Source organism: Odocoileus virginianus, chromosome 2 (assembly GCF_023699985.2).
Source record: "Odocoileus virginianus isolate 20LAN1187 ecotype Illinois chromosome 2, Ovbor_1.2, whole genome shotgun sequence".
In the NCBI taxonomy this organism is placed as follows: Eukaryota; Metazoa; Chordata; class Mammalia; order Artiodactyla; family Cervidae; genus Odocoileus; species Odocoileus virginianus.
The window spans coordinates 97786275-97812297 of NC_069675.1; the positions used below are offsets into that span (position 1 = coordinate 97786275).

The window sequence follows — 26023 nt, forward strand, 5'->3', positions numbered from 1 at the left end:
GGGGTGGGCAGCGAGGGGGGACTGTCCCCAACTCCGGGTTAATGAAGTGGGAAAGAAGTCTCTCACAGCCTCCTGCAAACAAAACCCCCCCCACCCCCATGCAACACACCCTGCCCAAATCCTACATGGATTGACTTAAACCCAGGGGATAAGTGCTTTAAATTAATCTCATTGAATAAGAATGAGACCAAACAAAACTCTTTAAAATCATATTAAAAATCTATCAAAGGACAACTTGCACTGGTGTGCTTTTCATTTTGTGCAAGGGAAGGAGATAGACTGGAGCAACCACCCTTACATTTACACAGTGGCCGTGTAAACCAAAGACACATTCCCAACTATGTAATTGTCCTTGTACCTCCGAGCTGATTTCATATCTTACACTAATGAAGAACAAGGCTCCCCGACAAGTTTATAATTACAGTATTTTAAATTGTCCTGCACTTCCCATCTGTAATAATAACTTTACAACCTCCGCAGTGAGGTGGGCTTCGGTTTTCATCCATTTAGAAGGCTAAATCGGTTTCTCTGTTCCCAACCCTGGGGGCTGGGTGAACTCTCCCTTAAGATAGAAAAAAAAAAAAAAATGAATGAATGTGTGAGCCCCCCAGCAGGCAAGACAATAGGAGAGGCACTGAGAAAGCAGCGTCTCAGCGCCTCCCCCGACCCACTCCCACCCTCCCTTATAAACCTAGACTCCAGGGGGGCAGGGGCAACAGTTGAAAAGAAGTTGAGATTCCCCTAGCAGTCTTGTTGCGAGGCTTCTGAGCCTGTTTGAGAAGTCGAGCTGATTTTAAGGGGTGCCCGGCCGCCTCCACGCTGAAAGGCTTTGCTCTGAACTCCTCCTCTGGTGGAGCAGATTAAGAGATAAGGCGTCGTGGTCATGCAGGCAATTTAACAAGACCAGGGGAGCGCCCTTTGCAAGGAGGGCAACTTCTCCAGTGGGAAAAAAAAAAAAGCATTAAATTTCTGTCTCCTGGAAGCGACAGTTGGCTTCCGCTGACTTTCCATCGAAGGGCTCAAGTGCTAAGTACCAAGGGTGCTAGCAGTTTGGATACACCTGCCTTAAGGGGCTCTCATCGACTCCTCTCTCTCCCCTAAATCTCACCTCCCTTCACCACAGGGGGGAGAAAAAAAATCAAAGGAATCCACTGGGCTTTGTCAGAATGTCCTTTGCTGAGAGTCGGTAGGCTCTGCTTCTCTGAAAGTGGAAAATGCTGCTTGCATTGCATCGGCGCGGCCTTCCTTAATCACTCACCGAGGGCTCTCTGCCCTTTGGTGCGTGCGAATGGGGGCCCCTGTGAAGAAGTGCAGCCCACAAGAGTTGCAAACATGAAGATGTCTGGGATTCAAAAAGAGCATTTTATAAGCCCACGAGGGAAAAAAGCTTTACGCTGCAACATTCCACGAAATGTCCAGATTCTCTGACTTCTAAATATGGGGATCAGGTTTATGAGACAGAGAAAGAGGTAAGTTTGGGAAATTAGAGAAAGAGGCAGGATTAGAAATACACACAAAATTAGGGAATGTACAGGGGAATTAGGCTAAAGCTTTCCTAATTGATGCCTGAAATGTATAATGTGTCAAGAGCCGTAATAAGAGAGAAAGAGATTTATTTTAAGGTTATTTAAATTTAGATAATATTACCCCTAAATCTGCTAAATCCATGTTTCTTTATTAACTGGGGGTAATATATTGATTCTACTTAGAAACAGGCCCGGACAGCATCCATGGCAAGAAACCTTCACTTAAGTCTCAGCACGTGAAGAGGAAGTTTCAATCTCAGAATTAGTCACTTAAATGCTTTGCAGGGTCCTGGCACTTCTGCCCGCTCCCAGGAATGCAGAACTCTGCAGATTCCTCCTTTCATGGAATACGAGTACTTTGGGGGGGGGGGGGGACAGGCAGGGAAAGCAGGGTTTCTCTTTGATCATTCCAGATCACTGGCATTAATCCTCTCTCACACTGCTGGGTTTTGTTGACAAAGTTTGATCCCGCCTTTTCTCGTCCCAATCTTGTGGACCCTCACATATGGAAATAAAAAGTAGGTGGCAGATTTACCCAGAGTCAGTACTGAGTGTGCTGCAGGTGTATTTATTTATCATCATTGTTACAGATTAATTCCAATGTGATGGCCAAGTCTCTGAGGTCACATTTTCCCTGCACTGGTGGGCCAGGGCTTATGAAACTCACCCTCACCTTCAGGACACGTCCCTTCTGGTGTGACATCCACCTATGTTCACCTTACGCCTGAGGGATAGAGGCCAGGAAGCCTCTCCGCTCCCCATGGGCCCCGCAGACTGCTTTTGCCTGGGTAACTCTCACGGTCCTCGCCGGGTCCTTGAGCTCACGTGGCTCTGGAGGGGTTACTGAAGGGGGACCTCCACACCCGTGGTAGTAACTTCAGAGACTGGGGAGCTGAGAACAAGAGGAGAGGCGGAGAGAAGGGCACACTGCCCAGGGACAGGGAGGGGCCAGGAGGCTCTGCTTCCCCTCTCCCGCGGGCCACTCTGGAGTCACCCCGCGTCCAAGTCTTACATTTATTGGGAAATCAATACGCCCTGGGGGGTTCTCTTTCAGACCTCCCAGAAAACACAACGGGGGAGGGGCAGCTGTGGCCTGGGCCACAATACAGACCCCGAGCCTTTCTGGAACTCAAGATGGGAGAAAATGCTCAGGACATTGGTGCCTTTTGACTTCAAAGGCAAACTAGAAAAAGGCAACGGTAAATCAATTAGCCCCAAGAAAGTACGTTTTCCCCTTGACAAGGACAGAGCATCGCAGGTGAGTGCATATGCGGGAACTGAGACCCCCGAAGGCATTTGTGACCCACACCAAACGCTCATTTGGTCCTTTTTAATAAAGCATTTGTATACATCAAGAAAACGATCTGATAGTCTTTTCTCTTTACCAATTCCAGTTTTTAAAATCCTGTTTTACAAAATTCAGGCTAACATACGTGTAGAGAGTAGCTTAAAGTGAAAGGTGAAACTTCTTCAGAACGGCATCACCAGGCAGGATCCCCTCCTGGTGGGTGCCGCAGGACGTCAGGATTTACATTAAGTGATTAAGTGCTCATGTGATCTACGGGCAGTGATGGAATACATCTGAGAGGGGTCTTACACAAGGCAGGTTAATCAGATAATCCACCCCGTGCTGACCCCCGCCCCCGCAGGGACGGGGGTCAGCAGGGGGTGGCGGTGGCACCCTCAGGTCTCACGGGGCTCCAGGGTCCACCCTGAGGCCCCGTCCTGTGCAGGCAGAGGTTAACATACTTTCTGGGACGTCTCCCTGTCCTTCCGGGAGGCCTGGGGGCAGTGAGGGGGTGGTTTTAATCTGTTCCCTCAGCAGAGGCTGGGCCCGGGTTTCGGGCGGTGCCTCGGGGCTGGCTGGGCCCCGAGCGCGTGTTCTGCTTCCTGACCTTGGCACTGCCGGTCTCCATTCCGCTGGCGTATTCGGAACGCAAGATTTCAGCAAGGCGCTGCTTACTCTGGGTCTTCTTCCTCTGAAGGTCAGGCCTGAGGAGCAGTGACAGTGGGGGGGGGGGAGGAAAGGAAACTTTATTATTATTTTTTCCTTCTCCATTTGGGAAGAGGCGGATGGCAGCTGGTTCCAAGAGTGCGGAACTGACATTTTTGTATTAACAGAAGTACAATCCCTTCAATAGCGCTTGTTTTGATATTCTATGCACCGCAAGATTAGATACGCTGCTGACAGATTTTCATAACGATGGCAAAATATCATGGCATTTTTAAAAGTGAGGCTTTGTTCTGTGTTGTTTTCACGGAAAGAAAAGAATGAAACACACACATACTCTGATGGCAAATGAGGTGTATGATACAGCAGTTTGCCAAAGGATGGGGGGAAACCCACCCTGAAACTCACAACACTGCACGCCGGTGCCTGGGAGTGGCTCCTGGGAGCCCCCTGCCCTCGGCTGCCTCCTGGGGACCTGCCTGGGAGGCCGGCGGGGGCTGCGGTGTCTGCCACCGACACCTCCTCCCTGACTGCAGAGCCTTTGGTAATAAAAATCATTTCTGACCATAAAAGCCCCGCACCCAGGTGTGCCCGGGCAGACGGCGGCACGGCATCTGTGCTGGGGATGGACCCAACCCGCACGGAAGGTGCCGAAGCCTGAAAATCAATGTCAGATGGTGAATCCTAGTAACTGGTTTCAAAAGGCAGCCGCTTCATCATTTATTTGATCAGAAGATCAGAGGGGGAAATTTGTAGAAGTTCAATCGTACACAGAAAAAATGATTATGAAAACTGAAGAGTAAAATAATGCTTCTTAAGACAGGATTTTATCCAAAACAACAGGGTCATCACCAGAGGATCCATCTTGCTGTGCCCGCAATGCCTTCAACCCTGAGGTGGCAACGGCTTGGGCTCTTACAGAAGGCAGATGCTACCCTCTGCTATCTGCGTCGACAGCATTCCCTCTGCTGTAAAATCAGAGGATACATCAGACTGAAAAGAAGTAAAACAAAACTCCTTCAAAGCCCAGAAAGTAACGATGAGACTAACACTGTGCCGGCAATGTGATTAGAAAGTCTGTAACCAGGTTACACTCACACTGCGGAGGGTGGGGTACATGCGACGGTGGGGCTAATCCATGTCAGCCACACAGTGGTTTCCACTGTCACCAACGGGGAGGAATGCAAAGCCAACCTGTGCTGGGAAGCAGACTCTTGAGGCCAGGGGATAACAGTGCCCTATGGTTAAGGTCAGGCGTCTGCCGTAACATGGGTGTGTGTCAGTGCAGGACAGGGCCTGGCGAGGAGCTCAGAGATGGCGGGGGAGGACTGTCACTCCACAAGGCAGGCTCGATCACAGTCTCAACTACAGATGAGGAAGCCAAGACCAGAGGAAGAGAAGCAGCCGCCCCAAGACCATCCACCTCCCAAGAGCATAAGCCAGATGCAAACACGGGCTGTGGACTCAAGCCTGAGCTCTTCCCACCAGAAGCTGGTCCGGAATGGAACCATTGGGCGGGCAGGAGGGCCCAGTGGGATCAGGGATGACAAACCACCACGTTTGACACGGAGGAGGCCTTCACGTCTCACAGGAATGTTTCAGTGGGGCAATGCGGGCAGAGGCCGGATGACAGAGGGAGCTGTGAGGGGAGAGCTGCAGCATGAAGGGGGGACCAGGGCTGGAACCCTGCTCTGTCACTCACTAGCTGAATGACGGTGATGGGGGACTCGGGCTTCTGCATCTGAAAAGTGGGGACGATCCTTGGAATGTAGTTCACAGGCTTTGTGAACATGAAAGAGAATAAGACATGGAGTGCTGGCTGGTGGCTGGCACGTAAGCTGCAGACAACCGCAGTTAAAACCAGGGCAGCTGAAACCCAGAGAGGCCAAGCGACTCCCGCCAGGCCGCACCGGAGCTGGGACCGACTCTCGGGCCTTGACATCAGCGCCAGGCTCACCCTTTCAGACGGGCAGTGGCTCTAACCTCCCGGGCCCTGGTGGAGGTTCGTCCATGCTCAGGGCTCATGTGCGGGTGGCACTGAGCGGGAGATCGGCCTGCAGCTGAATGCGCCCAGCGTGTTCCAAACGGAATGCTGCCAGTTCCCGGGCGTGCAGTTTATTTTTAGTCAGGTGACATGTCAGACAGACTGGAAAGGTTCTGACAAGAAGGAATGCTTTTTCTCCCCTTCTTGTTTGAAGCCAGGTATTCACATCATGTATAATTTTAAATGTAACAACCCGAGTTTCAAAATATGCAAAAGTTCAGTCAAAATATCCTCCCAGCAGCCTAAGCGCTACCGCTCCGATGCTGACTCGTGCCACTGCTAAGGCGACATAAATAACCGGCATCTGACTGGGCACTGATGCACCAACTGCCAACAGCGTGGGCACAGAGCAGGAACGCGGCCTGCGTCCAGCCCGGTGCGTGGCAGCTGCCTGTGTTCAGGCCGCTGGGCTCAGACCCGGTGTCGAAGGGCATGGCGAGACGGGCGGTGCACCAGTGTGCACACACACACGTGTGCGATGTACCAGTGTGTACACACACACGGTGATGCAAAACTGTACACACACACGCGTGCGATGTACCAGTGTATACACAGTGTGACACGAAACTGTACACACACACACATGCACGCGATGTACCAGTGTGTACACACACAGTGACACATTAACTGTACACACATGCGTGCGATGTGCCAGTGTATACACACACACACAGAGAATGTGATGCATAACTGTATACACACACCGCCCCCTGGGACCCCCCTCAGTCTACCTCCGAGTCATGGGAGATTGGTCCTTCCTGGCTGACAAACTCAGCCAGGCCTGGGCTGGGAAGGTGACCTCTGGGGGGTGGCTCTTGCCCTTGATCCAGGCCTGGGGCTGTGGATGGTGACCTCTGGTGGGTGGGCTGTGCCTTGATGAGGAACATTTCTCAGGGTCTCCGAGTCTACCCTGACTAAGGCAGAGAATGCTGGCAGAAAGCTGGATGTGCTAGTCTTGAGGTTATGTTTTCAACATTTCCTAAGAATTTTACGATTTTACTCTAATCACTATTCTTCCGACTTGAGACCCAAACTCCAGCTCTTGAGAGACAGTCCAGAGAGCAAACAGGGGGTCCTGCCTTCCAGGCCCGGACCTCTTCTGCGGGAGGAAGGGCCTCAGGGTCAGCCCTGCACAGGTTCCCCCTGCTGACACCCTGACGGGACCCTCCTTTCACTCAGCCAGCTTGCCGCCTGCTTTTCCTTTGTTCTGGGGCCCAGCACCCGAACGGACGAAGTACAGATGGGAAGATGAAACGACGGGTGCATGGGGCCTCAGCTCCTTCTCCTGCCAAGCTGCAGTTCTCCCAGAAAATTGCCAACTTTCTTGCCCTCCTTGCCCTCCAAATACGCAAGCCCCTCTCAAGTGGGCATCCTGAGCATCCACCGGAGTAATCCCGTAGTTACCAAGCAACAGATCAGTTTATCTAACCACAGGGAACTCCCTTGTAGTGAAGGCTGGATAACCCCCCCTCGGTTACCAGGCTGGATTACCCAGCAGGACAGGCAGATGCCACTTCCACTGCCAATGAGGTGAAATTGCAGCCTAATTAGGAAATCAATACGCCTGGGAGGATGACCACTGAAAAAGAAAGCTCTCAGGACCTTCTCCCAACGTCACCAATAAATTCAGAGACAACCATCCTAGGTAAAAAGTCAGTCTAACACATGGCAAGCTTTTGCAGGACAGAACTGTAAATTATATCAGAGGATAACAGATGCATTTTTATGTATTGTCTAGCCTCTCAATATTTTACATTTTACAGCTTTAGGATCATGCTTAGAAAAATCTTCCTCATTCCAGCTTTTTAAAAATATTCAAGTATACTGTCTTTCTTGAAAGGAGATCAAACTAGTCAATCCCAAAAATCAACCCTGAATATTCATTGGAAGGACTGATGCTGAAGCTCCGATACTTTGGCCACCTGATGTGAAGAGCCGACTCACTGGAAAAAACCCTGACGCTGGCAAAGACTGAAGGCAAAAGGAGAAGGGGACGACAGAGGATGAGATGGTTGGATGGCATCAGCGACTCAACGGACACGAGTTTGAACAGACTTCGGGAGTTGGTGACAAACAGGGAGGCCTGGCGTGCTGCAGTCCGTGGGGTCTTGAAGAGTGGGCCACGACTTACCAGCTGAACAACAACAATGTTCTTTCAGCCTGCTACTACTGCTTCAACTCTATCTAGATTTTGTTCTGGTTTATGGTAGGATGTGGCAAATTCAACCTTTTCTTCACAAGAGTTATCCAGTTATCCCAGTCACTGAACAAGAACTCTTTCCCCCATGGTCTTGAAATCTACCTCTAGAACATTCCTTCAGACGTTCAGAACACTTTTTGCTGGCCATATTTAGAGAGTACATGATAATGGTGATGGTGATGATGACAAGGTGGCCAGTTAATAGGTCCACCAAACATATTAACATACAAGCGAATAAGAACTATTGGGGTGTTCAGCAAATTTAAATATGAAAGCAAGTCAAATCATAGCCACTGAAAAGAAGGCCTGAGGCCGCCTCCAGGTTTGCACCCTCCCGCCTGGCCCCGGCCCTTGCAGATGAATAAAGGCCTCGAATCAGAAGGGGTTCAGGTGGCTCTCGGGTGACAGTGAGAGTGACTGATAACTCCAGGTAGAAGGTGACATGCCGTCCTCCATGTGCAACAAAGTCGTTTAGGAACAGAACCCGCTAGTGTGGATGGGAAGGTCAACCCACTGAAGGGACGCATGCTGTCAGATCTCTGACAGCCATGGAAGAGGAAGGAAGTACATCAGGGCTCCTTAACCCCGGCTGCTGTTTCGGCAGACAAGCACTGGTGGGCAGCCTGTCTTGAGGATGCCTTCTCTGCGGTATCTTAGAATCAAACCAACTCGAACGTCTGTAAAACTCCTAGGGCCCCAGAAGACATTGTGTTCCGGGGAGCCCTGTTAGAGCAGTGCGTGCTATCCCAGCAAAGAGCCTGAGTGGCTCGTGGACACAGAGATGGAGGAAAGGTGGGTCTTGGCCTCACCTGAGGACCAGCCCCCGTGAGGAGCCGAGGTGGGCGGGCGTCAGGCCGTGTAGGTCCCAGGTGACCAGCGGGGAGATGTTGGCCTGCCCTGCTGCCTGGAGAGGCGCCGTGCTGGAAGAGGGGAGAGACAAAGCCCAGAGACAGCTGGGGTCTGAGAGCCCTGAGTGAGAACCCCAGAAATGCGTGGAGCTTTGGGGTTACCTGAGTGCCAGAAACTTGCCATGGGTCCCAACAGGATGCAGGCCGAGGACTCTGACGGTCCTGCTGGAGCCCAGAGTGCCCTCCCCTGACGACCCTCTAGAGTCGGCGGCTTCCTCTAAGCTGAGATGTCTTACACGTCAGGAAGGGCCTCCACGGGGTGGGGCAGGGGTTACATGAAGGGAAAACAAAGAGCGCTTTATAAAGTCTAATTCTTTGTGAAACTGTCAAGATAGAGACACACAGGCTGGACATGGAAATGATGCCGTTTTTGGAACTGGTGTGACTGCATCCTGTGAACACTGACTGAGACGGATGAGCTTGGGGCAGGATTCCGGCGCCAGTCCCTCTGGGCCTGTCCTGCTCGACACTATTATCGGTGACTTGCATGACATTACGAGGCGTGTTTATCACACCTGCAGACAAGAAGCCAGCAGGGACAGCTAACACAACGGGCAGCAGGACACCCACCATACCCCAGCAGGCCAGAAGGATGGGCTCGCTGAAAGGTGACCCTGGACTGGGGCCACTGGAGGGCTTGCTGATGGGGGAGAGAAGGAGGGTGGTCTGGATCGTCACACCTGCACACAGGCAGGGGCTCAGCTGCCAGGAGTTTCCACCTGAATTGCGGGCTCACCTGATGCCAAGGATGGGAGAAGCTCCAGTGTGAGGCCAGGAGGTGGGTGTGAATCACCACCTTGCCCCACACTGGGGAGGGCTGGTACCTGAGGACACGGAGGGCCAGAGGAGGAGACCCATGGCTCTATGTGAGTCCGGCTGGGGCTGAGTGCCACATGGGTGGCAGCCGTGACCCCTGCTGCCACCACTGGCTGTGGTGACATGCATAACCGCCCTCCTCTCTGGGCTGGCCGGTCTCTACTGCACGTTTAGGCAGCTGGATGAGCCAGATTTTTAAAAGAACCTGGGTGGAGAGAAAAGCCACCCAGATGCCGGGCTGGGCGTGGGGCAGCTGGAGGCGCTGGGGCAGCGCGGCCTGGGCCCGGCCGCCAGGGCAGGGCCACCTCGGGTGGGGGAGGACCCAGTCCCGTCCTGCAGAGGCTGTGGAGCCTACTCTCTGAGTCTGGCCAAGGTACCTAGTTCTCCCAGCGCCAGTCTGCTCGCTTTCAAAGGATGAAACAAACTAACAAATCAAAGTATCAGAGAACCTATCGTGAAGGCACTCGCAAAGTGTTGACTATTATTATTATCAGCAGCAAGGAGAAAGGAGACGAGGGGCGTCACCAGATACCTGACGCGCTGTCAAGTGGACCCGGCGCGGCTTTGATCCATGAGAACACCACCCTGTACTGTTCTGTTTGTAAATCACGCACATTCGGCATTTCAACCTCAGAGACTAAAGGGTGGAAGATGAAAATGGTCACTTTGGGCTTATTTCAGGAGCCCCTGCTAGTGAGCAGGGCCCACCCAGGAGGCTGTGAGCACCCCACCTCCACCAGGACCTAGCAAACACAGGCCTTAGAGAAGACCAAGGAGCTCTGTGACCGGCGGCACAGGGCTCGGGCGGGCGGGAGCGTTCAGGAGGCGCCTGCGAAGCTTGCACTTTCTGTTCACAGGCTCAGAGAGAAGCGGGCGGGGGAAGGAACATTCACTGGACAACGACTCCAGCCCAGCTGGGTGCTGCACGTCCGCCATCTCTCCCCACACTTCACACGACCTGATCAGCCAAGTCTCGGCCCCTTCCCCCTGCACCCTCTGCCTAGAGTGGGAAGGAAACGAGAGAAAAAGTCGGACCCACATCTTGCCCGCAGCTGTCTCTTCTCAAAGATCTGTCCCAGGAGCAGAAAGCTTCTCCAACCCACTCCAGGGGGGTTTGCTGCTCTGCTGGCTTCAAATCAAGTCCTTCCACACAGGCAAAAAACACCTCCTGCTCTAAGTCTGCTTCTCCTGTTACACAGAGAATTATCTGTTCACATGTAAAAAACACCCTTCACAGAATCCATCTACCCGTTACTCAGCCCAATACTGACTCCAGAAGCCAGAAGCCTCTTGAGGGTGCATGCAAGGCAGCGAAGCACCAGGTGGGCTCCGGGATCACCCAGAATCGGGGCCACGTGCCCGGGCACCTCCCCTTCCTCACCAGCTAGTTACTGGGGATCCAGCCTGGAGCAGGGGCCTGGTGATGTCTCTGAGACCACGCACACAGACTCCACACAGCCAAGGGCACATACGTGCCCTTGGGAGAAATGCTGCTGCCACCAGCCAAGAACAGAAAACTCACAGGCAAAGAGCCACACACCACACCCCGCAATGTTGGTTCTCAAACCATGTCCCCCTCCTGGGCTATTCAGTGGGTAAGACATCCCTCTACACTTCAGACTGCTGCCAGAAACTCAGGACCACAATGCAGATCACCTCTGAAAAAGACCTGGAGGCGTTTCGTGTGGGTCCTAACCAGATGGAAAGGCTCTGGGTCATAAAAGCAGAGAGGACATAGAGGGTTGGAGACGTGAAGGAGCCCGAGGAACGTGGGGACAGGCGAGAGGAGGGGAGTGGCCGCCTTCAGGGGAACGGAAGCTGTGTGAGCAGCACGTGGAGAACCGGGGGACCAGCGTGCTCGCTCCTGACTCATCCATCGGTCTGAACTAAGGGAGCCACCAGCCAGGACAAGGCGACGGAGGGCTCATCTGGCGTCTGCTGATGCGTGCTGGGCCGGCCACATCTGATTCCTGCGCCAGGAAGGGGCCAACAGTGAAGGCGATCCTCCCAGCAGCCTCCTGGGAGAGGCGGGCTGGGCTCCTGCTCTTTGCTGTCAGTCCAGACTGCTCGCCTCAAAGTGCGCCCTTGGTTCCTGCAGTCTGCAGGTGACCCAGGTGTGGAGGAAGTGCAGGGTCACTGGGAAATCCCACTAATCGCCTCATTAGCCAGGTGGGGAAGAGGGGGCATGTGCTCCACGAGGAGGCAGAGAGCTGGTAATTGCATGGTGTCAGGTAGGAAAAAACAGGGGTAGAAGCAAGGGCCAGATGCAAAGGGGCTCATGTGCAGGGCTGTCATCACATGGAGCTTGGTTGTGGCGGAGGGCAGGGAGTGGCCGACAGCTGCGCCAGGGTGCTGTGTGAGCAGGAGGGTCAGCTTTCTGCAGAGCCAGGGCAGAACTGTGAACATGACCAGGGACTCAGTAAACACATCATCCCCAAGCGACCATGGAGTACCCGGGTTCTCCTCCCAGAAGAGACCCAGCCACTGATCACAGCACTGGTCCTGCCCTGTGTCCCGGTCTGGACGCTTCTTCTTCATACAAATGTCCCAGAGAGACAATCCAGTGTAGGCTTCAAGGCTGCCCTTGACACAGAGGCCAGGAGAATATACTCTTGTTTACACCCTGTGCAGCTTACCCAGGTTCTACGTGAAAATTCTCTTTTAATCCCTGTTGTTGAGTCACTAAGTTGTGCCCGACTCTGCGTCCCCATGGACTGCAGCACACCAGGCTTCCCTGTCTTTTACCATCTCCCAGAGTTCGCTCAAATTCAGGTTCACTGACTTGGTGATGCTATCTAATCATCTCATCCTCTGTCGCCCTCTTCTCCTTCTGCCCTCAATCTTTCCCAGCATCAGGGCCTTTTCCAGTCAGGTCTTGGCATCAGGTGGCCAAAACACTAAAACTTCAGCTTCAGCATCAATCCTTCCAATGAACAATCAGGGTTGATTTCCTTTAGGATTGACTAATTTAATCTCCTTGCTATCCAAAGGACTTTCAACTCTCCTCTAGCACCACAATTTGAAAGCATCTATTCTTTGGCACTCAGCCTTCTTTATGGTCCAACTTTCACACCCATACATGACCACTGGACTGGAAAAATCATAGCTTTGACTATACGAACCTTTGTCAGCAAAGTAATGTCTCTACTTTTTGATACACTGTCTATGTTTGTGATAGCTGTCCTTCAAGAAGCAAGTGTCTTTTAATTTCATGGCTGCAGTCACTGTCCACAGTGATTCTAGAGCGCAAGAATTTAAAATCTTAATTCTAACTCATCTTCAAACCACAAGTTCATGCGACGAACTCCTCACTGCCCTCCTGTGTTGAGGACACCCCATCACCTGCTCTGAGAACACACTCTTCCAGGTTCCCAGGGACTGACGTGGTCTAGATGTTCCAGGTTTGGCAGTCAAGTTCAGGGACACTTCCATCTCATTCTTTAGGATTCCAGACTTCCTTCAGGCTAAGGTCCAGCAAACTGACCCTCCACGGGGCATCTGCTCTGGTCTTGTCCAGGCTGGTGGAGGCCCCCATTGCAAACCCACTCGTCTCCACATTCTGCAGGTCAGTCCCCATGCCTCCTCCACTGTGACATCGGGCAAACAGGGCCAGAGGCTTGGTTCTTCTCGGGACTGCTTCATGCCATGAGGAAAATGACTGCATGCTTGTTCTCTCAGGACAGACTAGCCAAGGAGTGGTCGGCTCCAGAAAGTAGGATTTGCTGTTTGCTGGGAGGCATTGGCCTGGTTCCCATGCAACAATTCCTCTTTTCTCTTCCCTTTGTGTCTGCCTCTCAGGATGACGGCAGGCTCTGATGTTCCAGTCATCTATTCGAAAATACTTCCCGAGTGCCTACTATGTGTCAGGTCAGTGCTGGGGCTGCGATGAGGAAAACCAGACAGAGCTTCCACCCTGAGCTACATGGAGGCAGAGGAGCAGCAGACTCAACCCACACACGCAGACACCACAGACAGCAGATGGCTGTGGCCACAGCAGTGTGTTGAGGGATGGTGAGGTGTCCACCCAGGCAGGAGGGCCAGAGAAGGCTTCCCTGCAGGAGGGATGAAGGCCCAAAGACAAAGAGGAGAGGGGAGAGGCCCAGGCCCACAGCACGCTGGGCAAAGGCCCAAGAGGAACACGAGGGAGCAGGGGTGTCAGCCAGGCTGCGGGAAGTGAGGGTATGTTTTCATCACGAGAGTAAGGAGACCTCACCGAATGACCGGAAGCAGTGAGGGGAGCCCCGGTCAGCAGGGAGCAGAGTGGATGCAGAAGACTCATCAGCAGACAGCTCCAGAAGTGCAGTTGTGGGGATGAGGCCAGGGCTGGGGAGCTAAAGGCGGACACTGATCACCGCCAGGAGGCCAGAGGCGCCAGGAGACGGGTCGGCAGAGCAGGACACTGCCCTGAGACTGGGGGCATAGAGATACCCCGTGCATCCAAGCGGGGCTGGTCCAGCCTCTGCGCCCATGTCTGGCCGATCTGTCTTCTGACAGAATGACGACTGGCTCCACGAAAGGGAGAGAAATCTCACAGTGGGCAAGATTCCAGGATTGCCTTCAGCTAATTAAGTGATATTAGGGAGGTTGTAAATGCCACATAAAAACTGGCAGGCAGGCTGCTCCTAACGAGGAGAATATTGCTTTGCAGGGAGATGCAGCTGCAGTGTCTTCATGTTTGTCTTGGAGGCACCAGCTCGTGTTTTCAAGGTGCTTCCTAATAAGCAAAGTTCAAGGTGCTAAAAGGTTGGCAGTGAATGGCACGTTCATGCTCTCTGTTCCAGGGACACTTAAGTGTCATGAAGGCTGGCAGGAAGAGCCAGTGCTCCTGTCCTGGTCAGCATGTCCACAAGTGCTCCTGAGCCCAGTCTCAGACACAGCGTCGAGGCTTTGTACTCATCATTGGTTGATCCCCAGAAATGGTAAGTGATCCAACCATGATGTCTGTGTGGGCAAAACCCAGGCTCTTCATCACTGCATGACACGACCAGCATTTAAGGAATAAGAGGAAGGCAGGGAGATAGCTGACAGGGGCAAGGTGGATTCTTTCCCATCTGAGCCCCAAGAGCTTCTCATACCAGAGTGTATTCAACATGGTAATTCTTGCAGGTTATTAACAATTATTAAACAAATGAGAATCACAGAGAAGAACAGAGCAAAGGCCTTTAAAGATGAAAAATGGGAGGAAACTCTCACTCAAAAAGATGCATGGACCCTAATGTTCATAGCAGCACTATCCACAATGGCCAAGACATGGAAGCAGCCTAAGTGTCCACTGACAGAGGAACGGATAAAGAAGATGTGGTACATATACAGTGGAGTATTACTCAGCCATAAAAAAGAATGAAATAATGTCACTTGTGGCAAAAAGGATGGATCTAGAAATGATCATACTAAATGAAGTAAGTCTGACAAAGACAAAATATCATGATACTACTTATATGTGGAATCTAAAGAGATACAAATGAACTTACTTACAAAATAGAAACAGACTCCCAGATGTAGAAGACAAAATTACAAAATTGCAGTTACCAAAGGGGAAAGGTGGGGGAGGGATAAATTAGGAGTTTGGGATAAACAGATACACTACTCTATATAAAACAAACACACAAAGGAGAGGGTGGGACAAATTGAGAAAGTAGCATTGAAATTTATACCATTTTTACCACGTATAAAACACAGGGGAAACTCAGCCTTGGAGTACAAAATGAAGCAGGGCAAAGGCAAGCAGAGTTTTCCCATGAGAACCCACCAGTCATAGCAAACACCCTCTTCTAACAACACAAGAGATGACTCTACACATGGACATCACCACATGGTCAGTACTGAAATCAGACTGATTATATTCTTTACAACTGAAGATGGCAAAGCTCTATACAGTAAACAAAAACAAGACCTGCAACTGACTGTGGCTCAGATCATGAGCTCCTTATTGCAAAATTCAGGCTTAAATTGTAAAGAGTAGGGAAAATCACTAGACCATTTAGATATGACCTAATCAAATTCCTTATGATTATATGCTGAAAGTTGCTCAGTTGTGTCTAACTCTTTGTGATCCCATGCAATCCATGGAATTCTGCAGGCCAGAATACTGGAGTGGGTAGCCTTTACCTTCTCAAGGGGATCTTCCCAACCCAGGGATCAAACCGAGGTCTCCCGCACTGTGGGCAAATTCTTTACCAGCCGAACTACAAGCAAAGTGTATGACTCTACAATGGAGGTGACAAATAGATTCAAGGGATTAGATTTGGTAAGACAGAGTGCCTGAAGAATTACGGATGGTGGTTTGCAACACTGTGCAGGAGGCAGTGACCAAAACCATCCCAAAGAAATTCAAGATGGCAAAGTGCCTGTCTGAGGAGGCCTTACAAACAGCTGAGGAAAGAAGCGAAGCGACAGGCAAAGGAGAAAGGGAAGCTACCCAACTGAATGCAGAGTTCCAGAGAAGAGCAAGGAGAGGTAAGAAAGCATCCGTGAGTGAACAATGCAAACAAGAAATACAGGAAAACAACAGAATGGGAAAGACTAGAGATCTCCTCAAGAAAACTGGAAATACCAAAGGGACATTTCATGCAAATAAGTGAATAAAGGGCAGAAACAGTATGAACCTAACAGAAGCAGGTGAGATTAAGAAGAGGTGGTAATAATACACAGAAGAACTATACAAAAAAGATCTTAATGACCCAGATAACCATAATGATGTGATCACTCACCCCCGAGCCAGACATCCTGGAGTGTGAAGTCAAGTGGGCCTTAGGAAGCATTACTACGAACAAAGCTAATGGAAGTGATAGAAATCCAGCTGAGCTATTTCACCTCCTAAAAGATGAGGCTATTAAAGTGCTGCACTCAATATGTCAGCAAATTTGGAAAACTCAGCAGTGGCCACAGGACTGGAAAAGGTCGGTTTTCATTCCAATTTCAAAAAAAGGCAATGCCAAAGAATGTTCAAACTACCGTACAATCACACTCATTCCACATGCTAGCAAGGTAATGCTCAAAACCCTTCAAGCTAGGCTTTAACAGTATGTGAACCAAGAACTTCCAGACGTACAAGCTGACTTTAGAAAAGGCAGAGGAACCAGAGATCAACTTGCCAACATCCACTGAGTTATAGAAAAACCAAGAGAATTCCAGAAAAATATCTACTTCTGCTTCATTGACTACATTAAAGCCTTTGACTATGCTGATCACAACAAACTGTAGAAAATTCTTAAGAGAGGGGAATACCAGACCACCTTACCTGTTTCCTGAGGAACCTGTATAGAGGTCAAGCAGCAGCAGCAGTCAGAACTGGACATGGAACAACCGACTGGTTCAAAATTGGGAAAGGAGTATGTCAAGGCTGTATATTGTCACCCTACTAATTTAACTTATATGCAGAGTACATCATGCAAAATTCTGGGCTGGATGAAGCACAAGCTGGAATTAAGATTGCCAGGAGAAATACCAACAACCTCATATGCAGATGATACCACCCTAAAGGCAGAAAGTGAAGAGAAACTAAAGCGCCTCTTGAAAGAGGAGAGTGAAAAAGCTGGCTTAAAACTCAACATTCAAAAAACTAAGATCATGGTATCTGGTTCCATCACTTCTTGGCAAATAGATGGGAAAAAGTGGAAACAGTGACAGACTTTATTTTCTTGGGCTCCAAAGTCACTGTGGACAGTAACTGCAGCCACGAGACTATAAGACACTGAAGGAAAGGTCTGCACGTCTCTAATTTGGATTTTAGTGATAAAGCATTTCACAGATGAGCAAAGTCTGGCAGTATGACTCCGCCCCCAAGGATGTTTCCTCACTTTAGCAAGCACACTCAACGTAGAACTTTGGAAGTAACAGAGGTGGAGGACATGCTCTGTGGTGCTAGGGACGGTGACTGGGAGGTGAGGGCAGGACAGAGGGGACCACCCCACGCCCCCTTCCACTGTGGATCCCAGCCTGCCAGGCCCTGAGTGCACACCCAGATCCAGTGAGTACTAAGGTGTCAGAGAGCCCTAAGTTTAGATTGTTCACCTGTTTGATCAAATCAGTACTACCAGGTAACACTTAGCTGGGCTGTTATGAGAAAATTTATTGAAAGATGTATCTATGCATTAAGAGCAACATCAGAAAGACCCAGATGGTAGAAGCCAGGCGGTGGGGCCAGTCTCAGGTAGCTACAAACTAGACTGGGAAAAAGTCTTGATAAAATTACAATTAGAGCATATAATCCAAATTAGACAGGGTGGTTTAAGATCAGTAGATGCACCCTTCCACATTGCCACTGTAACAGTAAGCCCTTCCTTAAGGCTCAGAGTTTCCGTGTCCCTGAACCACCGTTCATGGAGTGTCAAACAGATGAGGGAACTGTCTGCTCACTGTGTGCTGGGGAGGTTCTACTCACACGCTGACTGCCTAGAGAGGCAGACAGACTCCCTGGTGAACAACACAAGTCTGCCCTCCCAGAGCGCATGGTGCTGTCTTCTGGGAAGATGGGGATTTTGGAAGGTGTGTCTCCTTTCAGGAATCGCTGAATATACCTGCTTTAAAATAAGAGCACTTCATGAGAAGAAAATGCTGTCTCTGTGCTGGATGTTGCTAAGGGGCCACGCAGTATTTCACCGGAGTACTGCCTCCCTGTGTCCACAGTATGTAGGTGTCTGGGGTGGGGGCTGTTCTGACAGGCTTGTGTGTTGGCCTCAGTAGAGTTCTGTGTGCAGGGGAAGGCACTTACTCTCCCTTTCAGAATGGAGGGCTGAAGGAGGAGACAGAGATACACCTGCGGAGATCTCATCTGGGGACACTAGCTCGGTCTTTTTCTGAAATAAAGGCATGTAGAGGAGACAGAAGTCCCCTTGTCACTGCACAGAAATGCCTGGTCATCACCTCACCTGACCTGCCCTAGCCTCACCTGCCAACACCTGGGTGACCTCTGGGTGGGGATGGCAGGTGAGATGGGATTGTGCTTATGGTCTCATAAATTTAGTTTGCAGATTATCAGAGGTTTATGCTTGATATAATTCCTCGAGGAAGTAAACACCATAAAATGGATTGCAGAATAGTTTGCAGAATTTAGCTATTATTTTATCCACCCATACAAAACCCAGGGAAGCTGTTCTCTTTCTCGACAGATGGATTTTAGAGGAGACGCCTCAGCTCAGAACAATTACTGTGGCCGTGGCGTAACTCTCCACACTCGTGCGGGGTTTAATGGACTTTTCTTTCCCGCCCTCAAAGAGCAGCAACTGGCACTGGCTGAGCGCGGCCCGAGGTGTGGGGAATCTGTCAGGTCTCTCTGCCGCTGCCCCGGCCACGATGACACGGTCCGTGCGCAGATCAGCTGTCCAGCCATTCTTCCTCCAGGAGCGACAAGATCCGCCCCCCCCCCCCCCCCCCCCCCAGTAAGAAAAAGTACCTTACGGTATCCTTGAGGGCCCGGCTGCCCTGGCGAGGCAGGGGTGGGGTGGGAGGGTGAACGGGGTGCGGGGAGAAAGGCCTTTGGGAAAAGTGGTTGAGACACAGCGGTGACATGGCAGGATCAGAGCAGCATTGTCCCGGGCAGAGTAATCCTGTGACACACTGCTGTCACTCAGTGCCGGGCTCCCTGCCGCGCCAGCCAGACATCAAAGGCTGCCCCATACCATCTTACATGCTCTTTATCGGCCAATCAGCCCATTCTTCCCTACATAAAGCCCTGTGAAATCCCCTGCTCGCAGGGGGACACTCGTCCTGGTGCCCATCTGCCAGCGTGGGTCAGCGGAGGCGGGAGGCGGCGGCCGGCGCTCTCCCTGGTGGCTTCGCAAGGTGAGGACAATGCTGGCGCCGAGCCCCCGGCTCCCGCCCTGTGCTCCCCGGGTGAGGGCCGGCGTCCCCAGCAGAGGGGCTACGGCTGACACTCGCGGAGGTACCTCAGCCACCAACAATGAGCTGCTGGGGTCACACTGATCTGCAGGAAGGGGAATACACAATACAAGTTTCTTACCAGTCATCACCTGGCAGCTCGATTCCTACCTCTTCAAGTGTCAGCATTTTAGAGACAGTGACACGACAGTCAGGCTTCCAGACCACTAGGCAGTCAGTCACTCCAGATCTGACTGTGAGCCTCAGGGTTTTGTCACGTTCTTGAGAATCAGTTACCACGTACAGACATCAGCTACCCCAAACCCAAGGCCAGGAACCTAACTCTGGTGCACGGCACCCCAAATCTGGATGGAGCTGGGGCACCCTTTCCCTCTGAAAGGACCTGGCTCCAGCAGAGGGGTCTCTGGCCGCAGCCCCACCCAGGACAGGAGGTGTGTGGCAGCAGGCAATGGTCTGCACCTCGAAACTGCCTGGAAGAAACCAGAGCTGGATGTGTCTCAGTCTCCTCCAGGCATCAGAGAAGGGTGTGTGGAGAAACGCCCACCTCACAGAAGTGCTGGAGTGTGGTCCTGGATGACAGGGGTCAGTGTAAGAGAAAAGACTGAGCATCTTAAAAATTCCAAAATGGGAACTAAAATCAGGTAAACTTTTATCCACCATGAAGAGCCTCGGGAGGGCCAAGCCCCTGGACAGCTCCCGCTGGGTGCTCTGGAATCCTGACTGACCTGGCCTCCAGCTCTCTGCCCCACGGTGTTTCATGTCGGTGGCCCTTCATGCTTCAAAAGGCACTGTGACACGCATCACAGAGCTCTGATTCTTGTGAAGTGGCTAAAAGCACAGATTTCCTCTTCCCTCTCAGGGTTGAGGAAAACAAGGCTCTGAGATATTAAGCAAAGATACGGTCTGAGGCTCACAGGCTCACATCAGAAGTGAAGCTGGAGCTGAAGGCCGAGTCCCTTGACTCCAAGACCAATGGCCTCCTCCCTCTGTTGTTTCACAGCAGAGAAACCAGGCCCCAGTGAGGCTGGTCATGTGATCAGCACTTCTTGGTGAATGTGCAAGACAGACATGGTGCAGGAACAGGTAAAAGTGTGGTGCTGCCCACAGGTGCTCGGCGGCAGGGCAAACACGTACTGGCATCTGCAACTAACGTGCAAAAAGAAGGATACACACTGGAAGATAACTGTCCAGAGCACTCGTGGGTTCTCTGAGCCCTTCCCACCCACACATCACACAGTAGTAACCATGATCCACCCAAACTCCCTGTAAAAGCAGTTCTTGGCATCTAAGATACTCTAGCTTCCACACAGCCTGGGGCTGGTACCAAGAGAACACCCCATCTCTGAGCTGAGAAAGAAGAGCTCTCACAACTGCATTTCATTGAGGGGAATCACCTCAGGGCTTCCTGAAATTGTGCAGATGGCCTCAGAGCCCAACGTCCAACCGCTGGGCAACCCTCCTCACACAGCCTCTCCTCTCACCAGGGTCCCTGGGCAGTTGCTAAGATGTTTTTTTTGGAGGGGAGGAGGGAGAAGATGCCAGTGCAGCCTCTCCATGGGAGGTTGCGTGTCGGCACCACGGAGAGCAGCGCACAGTGCTAGGAGCCCCCGGAGGCCTCAACAGAGCATCACTGAGCACCCCACAGTCTTCCAGGGTGGACCGCTGCCCGCAGCACATCCGGAGCACCAACCCTAGTTAAGCCGTGAGTTACTCTACCCGTGGGCACTGAAGATAGTCCAACGAATTTGTCTTGCAGGTCCAATAATCCCTACCACTCAGGACCCAACAGGAGACATCACTGACTTCCTGCAGATGCTTTAAAAGCATTCAGATTAGGCATTTTCCCGGTTGTTCCAAGCACTCAGCATGCTGAGAGAATCGCAAAAACCCGAGCTGGCAGAGTCTACCTTGAGCACACAGCAGCAGCCCACCATACCACCGCCCATCTGAACAGAGCCCTCGACACCCACCTGACCCTCAGCCTCTTGTCCACCTTACCTTTTCAGGTTTGCTTTCTTCTTCTTCATGGCTGAGGCGCAAAGATTTTTAGGGGCATCTCTTAGCCCAAAGCTCTTAGCCATGTGCCCGAGGTGGAGCAGTCGGATGTGGAAGATATGCTTCAGCTCCCGGGGGTAGGTGGCGTAGGCCCGGATGAAGGACTGCAGGGCTGGAAGACAGCGGGAGGCGCGGGGCAGGTCAGGACAGGTCTCTGCTGCCCCAGCCTAAGGCCTGTCCTGTGCAGTTCACCCTGCCAGGCAACGATGGACACAACCAGGACAGCATGACAGATATGAACAACCTAAATCTACACTCACGTGGTTTTTTTTTTTTTAATTCCTAAAAATAAAAAAAGTCTACCAGCCACAGTGAATAAACCCAACATAATTTCACTTGAATAAACCTGATATTATCTCAGATTTTACTGTGTAGCTTATAATGAGCCTAGAAGGCAGGGTCCTGTTTTCTTCCTCGTTTTAGACTTGGGGCTAGCACAGTACCTGGCAGACAGCATGTTTTTATTTTTTGGCTGCACCACATGACATGTGGAATCTCAGTGCCCCCTCCAAGAATCAAACCCAAGGCCCTTGCATTGGAAGCATGGAGTCTTAACCACTGGACTTCTGGGGAAGTCCCACAGTAGGTTTTTGTTGTGCAAGTGAATGACCAAGAGAATGAGTGAAGAAACTAAGACAGGATCAGTGCATACCATTTTCTTATGAAAAATGAAGTCATCAGATCTCTACATTGAGAACACTTCTTCCTATTACATTTTAGTTTTTGAATAGTTAACACAAACAAATGTTATAAAATCCAAAAGGTCCACAACGCTTTATCGCGATTATGCGTCAAGTTCATTATTCCTTCACGTTATTATTATTACTATTATAAACCCTGCCTCCACCAGGAGCCCCACCTCTAGCTTCCCAGCCATAGGAATCACTGATACCAGTTCACTGTAGACTCACGAAATTTTAAAACCAAATTCACGCGAAAGCACCCAGGATTGACCAATGCAGTGTTTCTTACCCATTCAAATAATGTGTAAAAAAGGAAATGAAAAAAGAATTTTAAAGAGGAGAAAGAAAAGGATGTAGTTTCTAAAAGAGCTCTCAAAACAGTCATCGATTGCCATGGGTTTAGAGCTCTTCACCAGACAGTCTAACCAGGAAGGTCTGGGTCCTGTTTTAAAGTTAGAGAGAGGCCCCTGCTCTGGACCCCTCCCTGGCCAGAGAGAAGCCACAAGTGCTCCTAGGCAGGCGGTGCTCTGGATCCACCTTCACTGGAGGCTTCATTCTCCCACCCCTGGTTCCCAGAATGTCTCTCGACAACAGTGACTGCCAAGTATCTTGCCCTTTTCTTCTCATCTGCCGATGGCGAGGCTGAACCAGTCACAGTCCCGCCCTTCTCCGCCCAGTCGCTGGAAGCAGGCGCGGAACACCAGTCTCCATTGCCCTCACTGTTTGAGCCACTGGACTGGCAAGTTTGCCCACAGCTTAAACATAATATCCAGGCAGCACCTGGAGATCGGCGTTTATGAACAGTAATAAAAAGTGTCATTTTAGCAGATCAGCTCCTGGAAGGATCCTGGGAACCCATCAAAGCTCTATTTACTGAGCAAAGTGAACTCCTTTTCCCAATCGATGAGAAATAATAACCAAGGCGACTCCTCTGCACCCCTCTTGTCATCTGTGCTCACTTTTTAATAACCGGGGACGGGGTTTCTCAAGGAAGATCTTTAATGGTTCAAATGGTCTCTGCAGTTGGGAGGGTTCTGACACGAATTCAAGTCCTCAGAAGGGAAAGTGCTACAACCACCACAACCCAGGAGATGCTGCCTCTTCCCAACCCCCAACATCTACTCTAGACAGAAAGAGCAGGCTGGGACCAGGACACGCCAAAGAGTCTGTGCCTTTAAAAGCCTCACTCACCCCACTGCTGGCCCAGGCCTCCTCACTCACACTGCCCTTGTGCTGGAGCAGATTAGAACAACTGCTCTTCCCCACACCAACCCTGAGAGCGGAGGCTGCAGAGCCTGGTCTCGGGAGATGCGGGTGCCCCACTGACCCTAACCCACCCAAGTACGGACGCGAGAGCTGGACGCCGAAGAAAGCTGGGCACCCAAGAACTGACGCTTCTGAGCTGCGGTGCTGGAGAAGACTCCTGAGAGACCCCTGGACTGCAAGGAGATCCACCCAGGCCATCCTAAAGGAGATTGGTCCTGGGTGTTCATTGGAAGGCCTGATGCTCAAGCTGAGGCTCCAATACTTTGGCCACCTGATGCGAAGAGCTGATTCACTGGAAAAGACCCTGATGCTGGGAAAGATTGAGGATGGGAGGAGAAGGGGACAACAGAGGATGAGATGGTTGGATGGCATCACTGACTCAATGGACATGAGTCTGAGTAAACTCTGGGAGTTGGTGATGGACAGGGAGGCCTGGTGTGCTGCAGTCCATGGGGTGGCAAAGAGTTGGACATGACTGAGAGACTGAACTGACTGACTGAATAGCTACGGGGAAAGGAGTCTGCCAGGAAATGGCAGAAGAGTTCTCTCCCTCGACAGGTTGTACTTCCAGGGGGCAGGAAGTGGCTGGTGCTGGCAGTGCCAGGAATGAGTGGAAGGAAGAGGGGCTATGAGGCAGAGATGAGGCGGAAGAGGAGAGGTCATGCGAGGAGACCTCTCATGAAAGGAGACTTGTGGGACGCAAGTCGGATGGCGCTCCAGCCACTCAGAGCTGGTGCTCTCACTAAACCCCATTTCAGAGCCGGAAGGATGACAGGACTTAGGGAAATCTATTTCAAAAGACCTTCCAAGGACATAGGACATTTTGCCCTTTTGAGCAATAAAACCAAATCTATTCTTGGCCATCTGATCAGGAAGAGCAACATCTTGTGGATGATGCTTAGGGTCAAGGAGGCAGAAAGGAGCAAAACTCCAGCCTGGAAGGTGCTGCTCATCCTTGCTCCTCCCAACCCAGTCCTACCCTGGAGGAGCACACGTCTGGCACATTAACAGTGACAACCACCCAAAGGTAGTGGGAGAGGCAGCTTGCACCAATTCTCTTAAAGGCAAAGTGCTTGACCAAGGAGCCAGCCTCCCTCTAATCACAGGGAGGGATGATCCCTTCTGAGCCAGGCACAACCCTAACACATAACTCCTGCTCTTTGGGGAGGAGACACTTGAACCACAAGAGGAAGTGGAAGTGGTCCCGTGCAGTTGAAGGACTCTGCTTTCTGAAATTTTTGTTTAGGAGTCTGGAGTTCAAACTTACATTACCACAATTTTTACTACTTGAAGCTCTACTCACAAGATGCAAGATGTGAGGGGGAAAAGGGCTAACTGCTTCTGGAAACTGACCATGACAAAATGCTGGATATTAGCAATAGGTGGGTCAGAAAGTGCAAAAGGAAAACAAATGCATACTTGGCCCAGTTTCCAACTAGTTTTCTGCCATGAAGGCAAAACCCAGCTGCTTTTGTTAGTTATTCACGAGGTGAGTTCTGAAATAGCTAAAAGGGAGGAGGGTCAGGGGTAGAGAATTTGCATAAGGAGATAGGGAAATACAAAAGACAGTATCAACTCCTGGGGAATGGCAATTACATGTCTCCTCTCCTCAAACCTCCAGAATTCAATCCTAAGAGGACAGAAGAGCGGAGAAGCTAATGCCTGCTGTGGGGTGACCGAGATGCTCCACAGGCAGTTCCCTTAAAAGAAGAGGTATTCATTTCCTTCTGGTCCATAGACATTGGGAGTGGCCCCACTCCAACATCCTTCGAAAAGAAGACAAGTAACGCTGCCAGCCTCTTGGTGTTAGTAAGTTCAACGGTAACAATGAAGAGACAACCCCAAACCATATTCTCGAAGGACTATTCACTGTCACTTTTACCGTGATGACCCAGAGATGCTGAAATAGTTGTGGGCTCGCTAGGATATCCAAAGCACCCCTGACGCCAGCAATGCAGTGCTGGTGCGGCTTTGCTTTCCTCCTCTTCATTCCAACTCTGTTATCAACCCTGTGGCCAACACTTGGTCAGGTATCCCACAGCAAGTTGAGTTTGTCTAACTTTCAACATGTGCCCAAACCCTCCCTGAGACATTCTGTTCCCCATGAGAGAATGTTCTAGTACATCTCCAAAGGCAGGTTCTCAGGAAGAGCCTTAGGAGTTGCTGAATTCACTGCAGGGAGACACGGGAACAGGGTATTATTAGAAACCAGACTATAATGCACACTAATTATCAGTTGTTACGGGGCAACTGCTGGGATTTCATCATTCATCTTGGGCAGTTCCAGTCTGTTCTGGCAAAAACTAAGGCCTGCCTTTATAATGTGCTCAGGTATGTAATAGTGAAGTCGCTCAGTCGCGTCCGACTCTGCAACTCCATGGACTGTCGCCTACCAGGCTCCTCAGGCAACAGTCCATGGAGTTTTTCAGCCAAGAGTACTGGAGTGGGTTACCATTTCCTTCTCCAGGGGATCTTCCCGACCCAGGGATTGAACCTGGGTCTCCCGCACTGCAGGCAGATGCTTTACCATCTGAATCCCAGGGAAGCCCCAGGTATGTAATAGGGACCTGCAAATATTTCGTGACTAACCCATTTCTGTCATCAATTTCCTGATGACCGTAACTGCCTGGGAGCCAGTCTCCTGGCCGTCACCTTTACCCCAGGCTGTTCTCACCCAGCTACACGCGACCTTCTCAGAACCATCAGATCACCTCCCTGCCCCAGGCCCTCCACT

General features: G+C 51.1%; 1 protein-coding gene across 1 annotated transcript in view; it reads right to left on the reverse strand.

Moving 5' to 3' along the window:
- Positions 1–2841: 2841 nt before the first annotated feature.
- DDX31 (DEAD-box helicase 31) overlaps positions 2842–26023 on the reverse strand; it is a 73373-nt gene continuing 50191 nt past the window's right edge. Inside the window, exons 19-20 of the mRNA XM_020910988.2 lie at positions 21284–21452; positions 2842–3518 (exon numbers count right to left, since the gene is read on the reverse strand). Coding sequence (XP_020766647.2) covers positions 3332–3518; positions 21284–21452 — 356 coding nt within the window. The 3' untranslated portion in view covers positions 2842–3331. The remainder of the gene's footprint in view (positions 3519–21283; positions 21453–26023) is intronic.